Raw genomic sequence first — 13344 nt, 5'->3', positions numbered from 1 at the left:
TTCTCCAGTGGTGTCACCGGCCTCCATGCATTCTAAACAATCGTCTTTGTCCTTGGCAGGGGCTAACTCATGTTGCCTTTCCTAAGAGGGCAAAGCTCTTGAGTCTTTTGGCAAGCATTGCTACCTTAACTCTGGACTGCATTTGTGGCAGGCCGATGCCCTCCTAGCCGCTGCAAACCAGAAGCTGTGGCGGGAGGTTGGGGAGTTCTTGCCCGACCTCCCTCTGCGTAGGCAACCCTCCTTTAAGGCCTGCGTGGCGGACACCCGTGCTGTTGCGCAGGACCTTATGGAGTCTTCAGTCTCCCACATCGACTCTGCCCGCAGTGGACTGTGCCTGGGGGTTGAGATGAGATGAGATGAGACAGACTGCGTGGATGCATGCCACTAAATTCACCTCTGATGTTCCAGAGAGGATCCTGGATCTTCCTTTCTGAGGGGGTCAGAGCTTTCATTTGTCCACTGATGACGAGCTGACAAAAAAGACCTCTACGCAGACCGCCACAAGGCTGGCCATCCTGACTAAGCAAGGGCAGAAGTGCTTACCTCAGTCCAAGTGCAGGACCGATTTCAACTGTGCACTTTCACCAGCTTCAAGGAGTTTGAGACCACGGTGTACAGAGGCCGGACAGGTCCCCCAGCGGCCACAGGAGGAAGCGGCAGAGGACTTTGCACATTTTTTTTTTCTGCTCTGCCTCCTCCGCTCCCGCATCAGAGGCTAAAAAGCAATGATGTAACAGTCGGGGAACACAGCTCGGCTTTAGGGGGTAGGCTGGCTCTCTTTCAAGACAGTTGGAAGCATTGTTTCAAGAGCCCTTGGATCCTATCTATAGTCTACACAGGCTTCAGTCTTCCTTGTCCCGTCCGTCTACCCACTCCTCGTCTGCTTCAGATGAGGTTTCCGGCCCTCTTAAAGGAGAGCCTCACTGTTCTAGAGATGCTGGCGGTGGAGCCGGTTCCTCAGTCAGAAAGGGGCTTTGGCTTCTACTCCAGGATTTTTGCAGTACCCAAAAACCACCAGACTGGCTTGAGGGTGGTCCTGGACCTGTCATTTGTCAACCTATCTTTACCACTAGAATGCTTAAAGATGATTACTCCTGTGCATATAGCAGTCTCTATGCGCAGGAGACTGGATGTGTTCCCTAGACTTAAAGGATGTATACCTTCATGTCCCGATCTACCAGCTGCATCAAAAATATCTGCGGTTCACAATTATGTTGCAACACTTACAGTTCAAGGTGCTTGCCTTTCGACCTGAACTCGGCCCCTCATGTGTTCACAAAGCTGATGAATGCGGTGGCTGGTCTTCTCTGCCTGGTGGGCCATCACTTATACCTTTTATCTGGACGACCTGGTTGGTGAGGGCCAGCTCCCCCGAGGGGGCGATGCACTCCTGCCAAAGACTGGCAGACATTCTTTAGCAGTTGGGGTTCTCCAGCATACCCCCCCCCCCCCGCCATATCCAGCCATGCTGGCCCTCTCGGCCTGGTTCCTGACCAACTGAGACTATAGCATGCTCAGTTTTCTGATGACAACTGGGACATCAAACAGGAGGCAGTCTACTCTACCCCAGTATAAGAGCAAGTGGACTAGCTTTTGCCACTGGGCTCGCGACAAGGGACTGGACTGGCCTCCCCCCACACCTGCTCCCTGGACGAAGTGCTGGCTTTCTTTGCACATCTGGCTCGTTCTGGCGTTCAGGTCGATACCTGCCACCCCTATCTGGTGGCTATTGGGGCCAACAAGAATTCCCCAGAGCACGTTTTTTCAGCAGCCAAACTGTGGTTAAGGCTCACCTCAAGGGCTTGTCCAGGCTCTTTCCTCCGGTACATGGGCTACATCCGGTCTGGGCCTTCAATATGGTTCTTGCTGCCTTGCAACGCAAGCCCTTCAAGCCGATGGCCTCGGTGGATATCCGGTTGGTGACACTAAAGACAGTACTATTGGTGGCGCTCACTTGTGTGCACAGGGTCAGCGAGCTGCAGGCGTGGTCATCGTACAAGCCCTTCACCAAATTTCATAACAAGGTTAACTTGCACATTCGTCCAAACTTTTTGCCCAGGATAGTCTCTCAGTTCCATTTGAATCAGGAAATCTGCCTGCTGGTGTTCCTCCTGCATTCTGAGACAGAAAGGGCCTTGGACCTCCTTGGTCCTCAGGAGTCCTCAAGTTCCATTACTCTCGGACAAAATCCTTCAGGAACTCTGGTGCATTGTTCATCACTTTTGGGGGCACATCTCCCAGCACCCAGGCTTACAATGCTTCTATCGCCTGTTGGATGGTGCAGGCCATTTCAGAGGCGTATACCGCCCTGGGCAAACCAGTTCCTGAGAGGAATTATGCCCATGAGGTCAGACCCAAGGCCACGGCTGTTGCTTTTCAGTGACATGCTTCTTGGGATGTCATCAGCAAGGCAGCTACTTGGGTCATTCCGGCCTTCCGTAAGCACTATTCCCTGGATACCAGCTCAATGCGAGATGGGGCCGCGCTCTATGGTAAATTTGAAGGGGAAGCTCAATTATTTGCTGCCAAAGCTTCCAGTACCGTCGCATGTTGGCGGTTGCCCACAAGAATGGAGAAAAGGGGACTATGGACTATGAGTACACTAGCCACTATGGTGAGAAACTTAAAATCTTTCCAGCCTTTAAAATACCAGGACTAGCTGGTGTGGTTGGACCTTCAGGGCACTTATTCACATGCCTATCCACAGGAAGCACCAGCAATTCCTGACGTTGGTCATTGTGAACACCCATTATCAGTTCAAGGTGCTCCCTTTTGGCTTGATGTCTGCACCCAAGGTGTTCAGCAAGCTGATGGCAGTATTGGCGGCACGCCTCAGCAGATATGGCATCTTTGTGTTCCTGTACCTTGATGACTGACCGATCCAAGGTCAATCCCCCGTGGTGGTTTCACAGCACCTAAAGAACGTTTGCTCCCTTCTGGGCAGGCTAGGCGTCGCTCCGAACTTGCAGAAGTCGCATGATACACTGGATCAGATGCTCAAGTTTATCCCCCTCTGAGAGGGAGAGTCGCCAAACTGGCACAAATGGTCAACCTTTTCCAGAACCCCAGCTGTCTTCCGGTCTTAGTCGTCTTGTGCCTCCTAGGCTTCATGGCATCCTGTATTTTTCTGGTGCCAGAGTCGAGGCTTCGTATAAGATTTCTGCAGTGGTCACAGTAATCAGGCAAGATGTTGGATGTCCTGCAAGTGCTAGTTATTTGTCGACGACATGGCTTAGTGAAGCAACCGATGGAATTACTTGAGGGCATTTCCCCCAAGAGGGTGGGAATTGGTAGAGTTTTCCTTGGTGAGCCTGTCTTCGACTTTCACTATGCATTGCCACCAATATCAGTCATCCAGATGGTTCTCGGGATGTTGATGAGTTTCAGGGCTCACCTGATCGCCCCAGGCTGGAGTTGGCTATTTGCCTGCTTTCTCAGGCTTCCTCAGAGGCCAGACCTTTTGATCCAGTCAGAAGGTAGCGTGCTTCACCCAAACCTAGCACTTTTGAATCTACACGCATGGCTGTTGAGAGGTTAGGTTATAAGTTATAAGGACTGGGAACTGGATGATGAGGTTATAGAGTTGGTGTTGGCAGGCCTTCTACTAGGTCGCTGCATGCATGTTAGGGCAGCTTTCCTAAAATCCACTTCAGGTAAGACTTCATAAAATAATCCCTTGGCATACAGGTCCCCAACTCTTAGTAGAAGTCTTTACTACCCAAAGGATATTGGTAGAATGGCGGAGCAGCCAGGCTTTGTAAAACCAACAGATTGTCCACAGATTTGTGGAACTCTCCCGTCCCCTGCACACCCTTACAACTGTAAAAACAATCAAAAAGTTTATACAATGTTAACAGTAAGTTTCATTAAGAAAAAAAGAGGTTTGTGGAAGAAACCAATTTTAGACACTGCTAATATAAAAATGATAGTGATCATCAATTTAATTTGGCTCCAAATCCTATGTTATGGGTATACTTTTCAATGCATTCGATATTAGGTCTTCATGTTATTGTATTTTTGAACATGATAACATAAACATACTTATTTTGAAGTCACATTCAATTCAGACACAATATAAGTCGTGGGCATACAATGTGTTTATCACACTTTCTACAGAATTGCCTTTTGACATGTAATGTTCATAGGAAGTAATGACAAATATTTTTTCTACGCGTTTCGGGGTTGATGGTGTCCCCTTCTTCAAGATTTGTTAGCCCTCTTCATTCCATTTGTCTTTGATTTGCCTACAATATATGATAAAATAGTCAAGTTTTAGGTTCTAGCTATTAACTGTCATGTAATTCTTGAGAAATTTTTAATAATAATCACCTGGATGTCCAATGTAGAATATCCTGACTGGATTTTTTATTATTAGAATAATGTCAACCCAATAGTTGTTAGAATTTCACAGTTGATATACAACCTGTAGATATAATAGAAAAACAATAGAAAAGGCTCAATTAAAAAAGGATCCAGTCTAGAGTCGTTAAGAGAAGGAGAACCTAGTCATGTTGATATGTGTAACGTAGTTTACCTGACGGTTCTTTTTTTGTTTTAAGCGCCACTTCATCGATGGAAAAAGTAGCTGTTGTACGCTGGGAGATTCCCCAGGTGTGGGGATAATGCAGCAGGGGAAGTGCCTCCGTTTGTGTCTGTAAAACACATGTACATGTGTTATGTTAGAAAATTGAAGGGTCTAGCCCATATGGTTTAAAGTAGGCGAGATCATTGTGGTGAGTCTACTCAATAATGGCCTCTAGGCCATGACTATGGAGATTGCCATTGTTTGCAGCCAGGCTTATCATTATCGCTTGCGTTACATCACAGATATATGGTAATTGTATTTAGTTAGCAAAGCCACAAGATAGTCTTTTAGGAAGGGAAAGGTTGGTTAATCACACAGCAGCAGAGCTTAACATTTTAGAGAGATTTTTGAGACTTAACGCTGTAAAGGTCCAAGCCCTCACTATACAAGAATTTCAGTGCAGGAGCATTTCCAAAGTCGTAATCAATAGCAGAACAGCCAAAGTTCCTCCCAGATACTTTGTCTCTAGGATAAGTTACTCAATAATAATAATAATTTGCATTTATATAGCGCTACAAACCCTCAGGTATCTGAGCGCTGCTTAACCCACAGAGTGTGGTGGTCATTTATCGACCTCGGAAGGATGAAAGGCTGAGTTTGGCCCTGCCGGGATTCGAACCTGCGACGGCAGGCTCTGCACGGATGTTACAGCGAGCACTCTATTCACTGTGCTATCTGACCAGTAAGATAACACAACAAAGGGAACCCTGCAAAAGGACTCCCTAAAGAGACACAAGCTGGCAAGCTTGGGTCAGGGGTAGAGTGGACACCCTGGACAACTCTTCAAACACTCCAGTCAGTCTGGAGCGACTTCTCTGTTCAAGTTAAGTTATAACTTTCAACAAAAGTACCTTAGGTTAGAAGATATGCTCTTAACTGGATTCTCCTCTGTGCAGCAGTGACAGACCCAGTCTCCCGATTCCTCGGTCTGGTGACAAAAGGAAGGACTCTGAATGGAGCCGTCTCGAGAGAGGGCCCTTGGCATGGATTTCTTCAGTCTCCTTGGTCAGTCTGCAGTTTTGGCACCTTTTTTCCCCGCACCACCAAAGGACTGTATTTGCCCAGTCTATCTTTGATTCTGAAGTTCTGCACTCTAGTGAGGGGACTTGAATGAGTTGGATTGTGCCACTGTAGGTACAACCAGAGCTCACCAAAGTTCTGGACGGATTCAGCCTCGCAAAGACCTTTCGCTGCAAATGAGTCGGAAGTCTCCTGGTATTCGCGGTCTGCAGCTCTGGAAAGGCACAGCACCTCGGGAGATGGCTCAATTTGTAGTTCGTCTTAGGGCTGGTTGGTCCCACCAGCCGTGGGGAAGGAGTCATACTTTTCGGAGCGCCTCTGTTGATTAGAAAACGGGATCAGGACAGCCGTTGTTGCTTCAGTGATTGGAAGGGTCTGGAGGTGTCTCCGGTAGTCTTCAGGTTCTGTTCTTCTGTTCCAGTGGTCGACTTGCCTTTCACCTCAGGAACCTTACCTTTTATTAGATTTTCCCACCCACTCGTCTGCAAACTCTCAGCATTTTACAGTAAGGGGTGGGGTGGCTGTCCAACCAGGACAGACAGCCCCTCTGTTGGAACTGGTTCCATTCAGGCACTCTGGCAGATAAAGGGCAGGGGAGTGAATAACTCCTGCCTGCCTGCCAGACACACTGGAACCTAGGTGGGGCACCCCAGGGTTCCTGCTAATGGCAAAACAAACACCCAGAATGGTAGAAGGGCTAACCAAGAGCAACCACAATAGAAATGACAAAAAAACGAAAGGAGCCACCATGTTAGAACATAGGTGACCCTATTGTGCACAACCGAGACTGTGAATACAGTTTGCAGTAAATAAATAGCACAATAGTTGGTAGAACACGTCCACTGCCCCAGCCATAACTATTGGGTTGTCTGTGACTAAAAAGCCACAGCAGCAGAGAGAAGGGGGGGATACTAGGTATCCCCTTAGCACTCCACATAAAGTGGTGTGTGCTAATCTCTCATAGGATAATGTTTTTGGAAGGAGACAAAGTATCCCTCTATCCTTATGAAGTGTAGTTAATAAGGATAAAGAAAGAATTTCAAGGGAGAACCCAAAGGGTTCACAGCAGCACTGCACGTAAGGTGCTGTGTGCTGCAAAGGTTAGACAAAGATGCCTTGAAAGAGATATGAAGGTAGGCAGACTCTATATTAAAGGTAAAGCACAGAGAACAGAGTTCCAAAAGTCAGAGCAAATAAGAATGAATGAGGGGAAAAAGTCTCCCCTCATTCAGGATAGAAAGGAAAAGGTCCAGAAGTCCAGCAAAAATTGCTAGTGGTCTCGCTGGGAGAGGGGATGAAGCATAAAAATTATAAATCTCCCTAACAGTGCAGATTGAGAAAGTTCATGGCATGGTGTAAGGTGAAAGGAGTAGCAGATTTTGGGCCTCCTCTTCGTTGGCTTTGTTCCGCACTAAAAATAACAAAAACAGAAAATTATTTTTTGTTTATAAAAGAGGTTTGTTTTGCTAGCCTCTTTTGTTTGGTGTGAGTTTTTCTTCAAAGGCTGAGCCTAGGGGGAAAATAGGAGGGTAACTGTACTTCAATCGACGTCCTGTCTGGCATGGGATGAGTCGAGGGACGACACAGAGCTGCACTACGCCTCATGTGGAAATTTTCTGATAGGATATCTTTCAAGATGGGGAATCTGTGGGAGAAGAATCCATAGAAAGAACATTACGGGTAAGTATGTTCTGCTACTCTGCCACAATACTATTTAGAGAGGTTTGGTTAACTTGACAGGCACATGGTTTGATGCTACTGGGTTGGTCGTCTAAAACACATCACAAAAGGATTTCTGAAAAATGTTCCTTTAAAATGTACTGAACCAGTCTGCTTAACCTATTTTAAAAATGCAAGCACTCTGTGTAAGGAAGATCTGCGGAAGCAGAACATCACCGAATGGAAGCAATCTATCATTCCAATGGGTTAGTATATTTTCTTGCAAACAGGCAATTTGTGCAACAGCGATTTGTGGGTATCGGGTACATTTCCCAGAACTATCAATTTGGGCACCTTTCATGTTCCACACCTTTGATAATCAACTTTTTGCAATATTGAAGTCATCAATCTACTAGATAGGGAATAATGCACAGTTTGTTAATCTGTGATAATGTATAACAAACATCAAATTCATGATTCTATTTAAGCAACTTGTTTCATGCAATATCCATGTTTGCATTTCTTGGTTTTTTTTTTCCTCGTTGAAGTAAAGCTGTTTTTCTTGATGTTGACTGAATATATTTGTTTTAATTAATTATAACATGAACTTTGTCCTATTCCTTCTGTGAGTGGTGTGCATGGAAACCGTGACTCTTCTTTGATTTATAATAGTTTCATTTTTCTCTTCTCCTTTAGGTACTTGGGGTGTCCATGTTTTAATACAAATACAGCAGTTGAATTGGTGGTGAAATCGTTTTCTAAGTGAACAGAACATTTTTAAATACAAAGTTGTGGTAGAAAGTGACATTATGTACAGTTTTTCTCTAAGGAGAATATGACATGCTTACCAAGATTAAGTGCATTGAGAGGCAGTTTTGTTTGCCTGAAAAATGAAATGTAAAGGACAAGTAAACAGCTGGAGGATAAGCTACATGTTTTTTGTTTTGAAAATTAAACTATTTATGTACAATCATTTTTTCGGAATCAAGTATTTTCCCACGTTGTCTTTGAGTCAAAGGATGTTTTAAGGCGCTTGATTCAGAATTGAAACCACAACCTTGTTTTCAGTATACTAAATTGTCAAGACCTTGGATAGACTTCTGTTTACATCAGTGAACTGAAACGATGAATGGATTCATTTCCTATCTAAGAGTTGTAAAGAAACTGATTTGGGAAACTAGATCCTCAATGCTTTGGCTGGACTATCATGGATGGAAGAAAGCTTGCAAACAGAACATTGGTTTTCTTTTTGTCTGAGAAACTTTGAAACCATTTTTATAACCCAAGACTTCTACATATTAACCTTCTAAGAAAGGTCCAGAATCCATGAACTGCCAGGATGTATCAACATCAACCGGCTGGTCTATTTATAACCTAAAGGTTTGCTTGTCCTTCGGAAAAATGTAATGTTGTGAAATTCCTTCCAGTAGTGCCACTGTATTTTGTCTCAAATAAAAGAAGCTTATTGTAGAATGTTTGCAGAAAAAATTCTAAACAAAAATTATACAGCTTATTAGAGTGTGGGAATAGGGATCTAAATTTTAAATAAAACTATATATATATATATATAAATTGGTGCTGATTTTATAATTGCGCTGTTTGTTTAGTTTTTCTTACTTTTAAATTCCAACTTAAAATGAGATTCAGAAATATATTGAAATGTAACAATGTTTAAACTTTGAAAGCGTGAAAATGTCATGCTTTTAAAATGATTTTTAAATTTGTATTTTATATTGTTTTATCTATCTGTCTTTGGAAGCAGTCTTCAGGTAAATATCATACTTACAGGTTACAGTACATTTCCTTTATATGTAAATTAGTTTTAATAATAAGATGAACACTGTAATATTCTTTCAAAGCTAAGCTTTAAACCTAGTTTTGTCCTTACACAGATACAGTAACCCAAAGTAGATAATGGATATTTTGGTATTTCAACATACTCATTTTGCAAGGCTTAGGCAGCTAAAGAGCGTTTTAAAGAAAAAATATATTGTATGTTTATATTCTGTCCATTGTTTCTCATTTCAAAAGCTATTTTAATCATTCCATGCCTTACAATGCTTCCAATAAGCAAATCTCTCCATATGGTTTAACAAATATCTGGCTGTGGTAACCAAAAAGCATGATTTGCATAAAAAGCGCATAACTGATAATCATGTTCTTGTTATATCTTTACAAGTCATTGGCTAACAAACCAGATCTACCTAATTCATCTTTAATAATTTCATTTCTAAAAGTACTGCCTATACTGTATTTTCACACCACTGCAATTAATGGAACTGCTGAGAGGACTTTGTACATATAATTTTAAAATAAGTTGATTTTTTTGTTTACTCTTACATGAGTATTTTTTTGTGAAAGCAGTTCTTACAGCTTGTTTCAATCAGCTGAAATGTTTTATATATTTCCCTTAACCTGTTGTCCTCCACATTCTATTGTCCTATGTACTGTTTTCTGATTTGTATTTATGTCTTGAGACAGTAACTTTTGAATAAAAAAAAACAGAGTACATTGTATGTTCAGCCTTTTTGAATCTAAAGGTTGGGATGTTGGACAATGCTATTAGTTTTAAATATGCACTTTAGTTGTTAATGTGACCTAAAGGTTAGAATTAAATGTGGCTCTGGTTAGAAGACTTGAAAAGTGCATGTTATAAGATAACTATTAAAATCAGGTCTTAGTCTTTTTTTCCAGCACTGCTTACCTAAATTGTCAATCTATATAAGTTTTTTTTTTTATTATACTGCACCTGTTCACTCACATGGTGGTCTCAAAGCATGTAAACCTCGTCAGTTAGAAGTATTCAGTGCCTCCCAGAGAACGCAGGCCCCTAGTTTTCTGGAAGGCATTGACTGAAAAATACTGGGATGTAAGAGGGAGATGAGTAACTCTAGACAGCTACCATGCACTCATAAAGTAATTTGTTCCTTAGGCAATTGTTAAACATAGAATGTATACAGTCGGGTGCAGGGGAGGTATAGATACCCTGACATGGAGCAATGAGTATAAACACATTGACCTGGGCCCAATCTATGAGCCCTCATGTCCCATGCACACCTTAATGACAGATAACTGTCTAAATGAAATTATACCAACAGTAATATAGAGAATATATGTACTCTTAGATACATTTGAACAAGCAAATATCTTCTTCTTTTATAATTAAAACAACGGTATGTAATTCATACAATCCTGTGGATGCTGCTCAATGCGATTCGGGGACTCAGTCCCCTTCTTCACGAGCTAAATTGGATGTAAAGAGAGACTTTACCTATCTATTAAGTAATTCACAAAAACTTACAAAGTCCACCACCACAATTTGTGACTATAATAGGGCAACATGCCAAAGGTTCACATTCGAGGGGATTGGGTCCTCCGACGTATTCCATATCTGACATGTAATCACCACAGCTGTGCTGCTTCGGAAACTTTTTCCTGCGTCGATGACGTTGCGCCGTCGTCGAGGGCCTCCTCCGACGTCATCCGATGTGATAAGTAGGACGCACGACGCCCGTAGCCTCAGTTCCGTTTTTTCCGCGAACGTGTTGCTTCGTGAATCTCGGTTAACGCCTTGACTCTTTGGAGTTCTGTTCTTCTCGGTTCTTCGAACCTGTTCGTTTTGTGAAAATCCTTCGTGTGAAGATGTCTTCTACTTCGTCTTCGACCCCGCGTCCGGGTTTCAAGAAGTGCGGGAAGTGTGGGTCCACGATGTCGGTGACGGACTCGCACGACGCCTGCCTCTGGTGCCTCGGGGAGGCCCACGACACGGATGACTGTATCGTCTGCCAGTCGCTCACGTCCAAAGCCTTACGCGAACGTAAGAAGTTGTCGGTAGGTCGGGTGTCCAAGCCCAGGAAGTCGAAGTCTGCGGGGCTTTCGACAGATGATTCGAGGGGTGACTCTCCGCGTCATCGTCGGAAGTCTCGTGGGTCTCCTTCTAGGAGTCGGTCTCGCCACTCCTCAGCCTCTTCGAGGCATTCTCGGAAGCGCCGACACCGGTCATCTTCCAGGTCCTCTTCGGAGGACTCTGCCCGGCACGTCGCTTACCCCACCAGCCGTGCGACGCCGGAGGAATGGGCTTCCTTCGGGAAGAAAATGCTGGCGATTCTTGAGTCGCAGGGTACTAAGCCGTCCGCGCCCCCGAGTGGGGTCGGTCGTGGAAGGTCGAGAGACACCGCTCGCAAGAGTGGTCGGCACGAGTCACGGGAGAGGTCCCGTTCGGACAAGGAGACTCGTTCTCGACGTACCCGTTCCAGGTCCCGGTCCTCAACGCGTACGAGACCGCATGCACCTGTGAGGTCTTCGAGGAAGACATCGACGTCGAGGGCGTCGACAGGCTTTCTCGAGGCTCCGAGGAAGTCGTCTAAGCCGTCAACGCTCAGGTCGTCGAGGGACACGCTCGGGGCTCCGGCTTCGAGGGCTGTGTCGACGCCGCCGATGCTGGAGGCGCTGCATCCGACGTCGACGCCGAATTCCTCGACGCCGATCCTCTCGGCGCCGATGCCGGTTCTCTCGGCGCCGATTCGCTCCACCGACGCCATCGATGCCTTTCGTGTCGGAGGTACCCCGTGGCACGGGAGAACCCCCTAGGAAGGCTCTGGTTAAGAGCAAGCACTCTCGGGTGCGTTCTTTTCGCCACCTGGACTATATTTCAGAGGCGGATGAGGATTCTGATGGCCTGGTTCCTAGTCAGGTTCCAGATGAAATTGTCTCGGGCCATAGTCAGTTTGACGATTTGAGACAGTCACTGCATGATGCCAGTGGACTGGACACCTCTCCGGAGGTGGAGTTTTGTAGGCCTGAGCCTGGCTCTCATGCTGATTCCTCATACCGGCGCCTTATGGCTAGGGTTTCTGAGTACTTGGGATGGTCTGCTCCCCCAGGGGTGTGTGTGCAGGATGATCTGACGGACATCCTTGATGTTGGTCCCCCAACTGATCCGGTACTGCCGTTCCATATGGCTTTACAGAGAAGGGTGGCGGCGGCTTGGACTGCTCCGGAGAGTCTCGCGGCGGTGGGCAGATCCTTGTCGTGAAAATACCTTCCAGCCAGTAGCGACCCCTGCTACTTGACCAGGCACCCCACTCCGGAGAGTTTGGTGGTGCAGGCGGCCACGGCCCCGGCAAAGCAAGCGTCGTACCCTACCATCCCTCCTGATAGGGACGACAAACGTTTTGATGGCTGGGCGAAGAAAGTGTTTTCTTCTGGTGGTATGGCGCTTCAGGCGGCCAACTCCATTTGTGCCTTGTCTCGTTTCACACACACACTGTGGAACTGTGTTGCATTAGCGGCTGAACATATTCCCGAAGGGGACGAACGGGATGGTTTCCTTGCTATGGTCCAGGATGGTAAGGATGCCATGTGTGAGTCAGTTCAGTCGGGTTTGGACTTAGCTGAATGCGTCAGTAGGTCCATGGCGGCGAGCACCGTAATACGCAGGTTTGCCTGGTTGCGGAAGTCGGGGTTTGCTCCTGATGTGCAGTCCCGGCTCCTCAACATGCCCTTTGACGGTGAACACCTTTTTGGCAGCAAGGCTGACGAGAGCCTTGAGAGGTTGCAGACCTCAAAAGCTGCAGCGAAGTCGTTGGGCGCTGCAGTTCGCCCACCTCCGCCTTTTCGTCCTAGGGGACAGCAGTGGAGGGGTGGTTCCTTTCGCTATTACTCCTTCAGTAAAGCGAGAGGAGCTGGCAGTCAAAGAGGCCAACGCAGGGATACCAGAGGTGGACGACAGGGTACCCGTGGTGCCAAGGCCACTCGGGCAGTTGCCTCTTTGCCCTCAGGTAACGCCACAGCCGTTCCCATTCAGTCATGAGGCCATGTCCCATGGTTCGCCGGTTGGGGGAAGGCTGGCGCAGCATCTTGTAGAGTGGCAAGCCATTACTTCAGATGTGTGGGTTCTGGAGATCATAACCCACGGCTACTGTCTTCCCTTTCGGCACAGGCCTCGCGACAATCCACCGGGGAACTTCTCTTTGCAGAGTCCGGATCCGCTCCTTGCGCAGGAAATTCAAGCCCTGCTGGAGAAAGGCGCCATAGAACTGGTGCCTGGAGCGGAGAGGAACAAGGGATGGTATTCCCCT

The 13344-nt window shown here is 46.0% G+C and overlaps 1 protein-coding gene across 6 annotated transcripts in view; it reads left to right on the top strand.

Annotated features, from left to right (window-relative positions):
- STAG2 (STAG2 cohesin complex component) overlaps positions 1-8234 on the top strand; it is a 2060662-nt gene extending 2052428 nt beyond the window's left edge. For 4 of the 6 annotated variants that reach the window (XM_069612659.1, XM_069612661.1, XM_069612663.1 and 1 more), the window contains exon 36: positions 7961-8234. In XM_069612659.1, coding sequence (XP_069468760.1) covers positions 7961-7984 — 24 coding nt within the window. In that variant the 3' untranslated portion in view covers positions 7985-8234. The remainder of the gene's footprint in view (positions 1-7960) is intronic. The other 2 variants (XM_069612662.1, XM_069612664.1) reach the window with 1 other exon arrangement.
- The last annotated feature ends 5110 nt before the right edge of the window (positions 8235-13344 follow it).

The sequence above is a fragment of the Ambystoma mexicanum genome, chromosome 5p, assembly GCF_040938575.1.
Source record: "Ambystoma mexicanum isolate Mex_15411 chromosome 5p, UKY_AmexF1_1, whole genome shotgun sequence".
Lineage (NCBI taxonomy): Eukaryota > Metazoa > Chordata > Amphibia > Caudata > Ambystomatidae > Ambystoma > Ambystoma mexicanum.
This window is presented reverse-complemented; position numbering and strand designations above follow the sequence as displayed.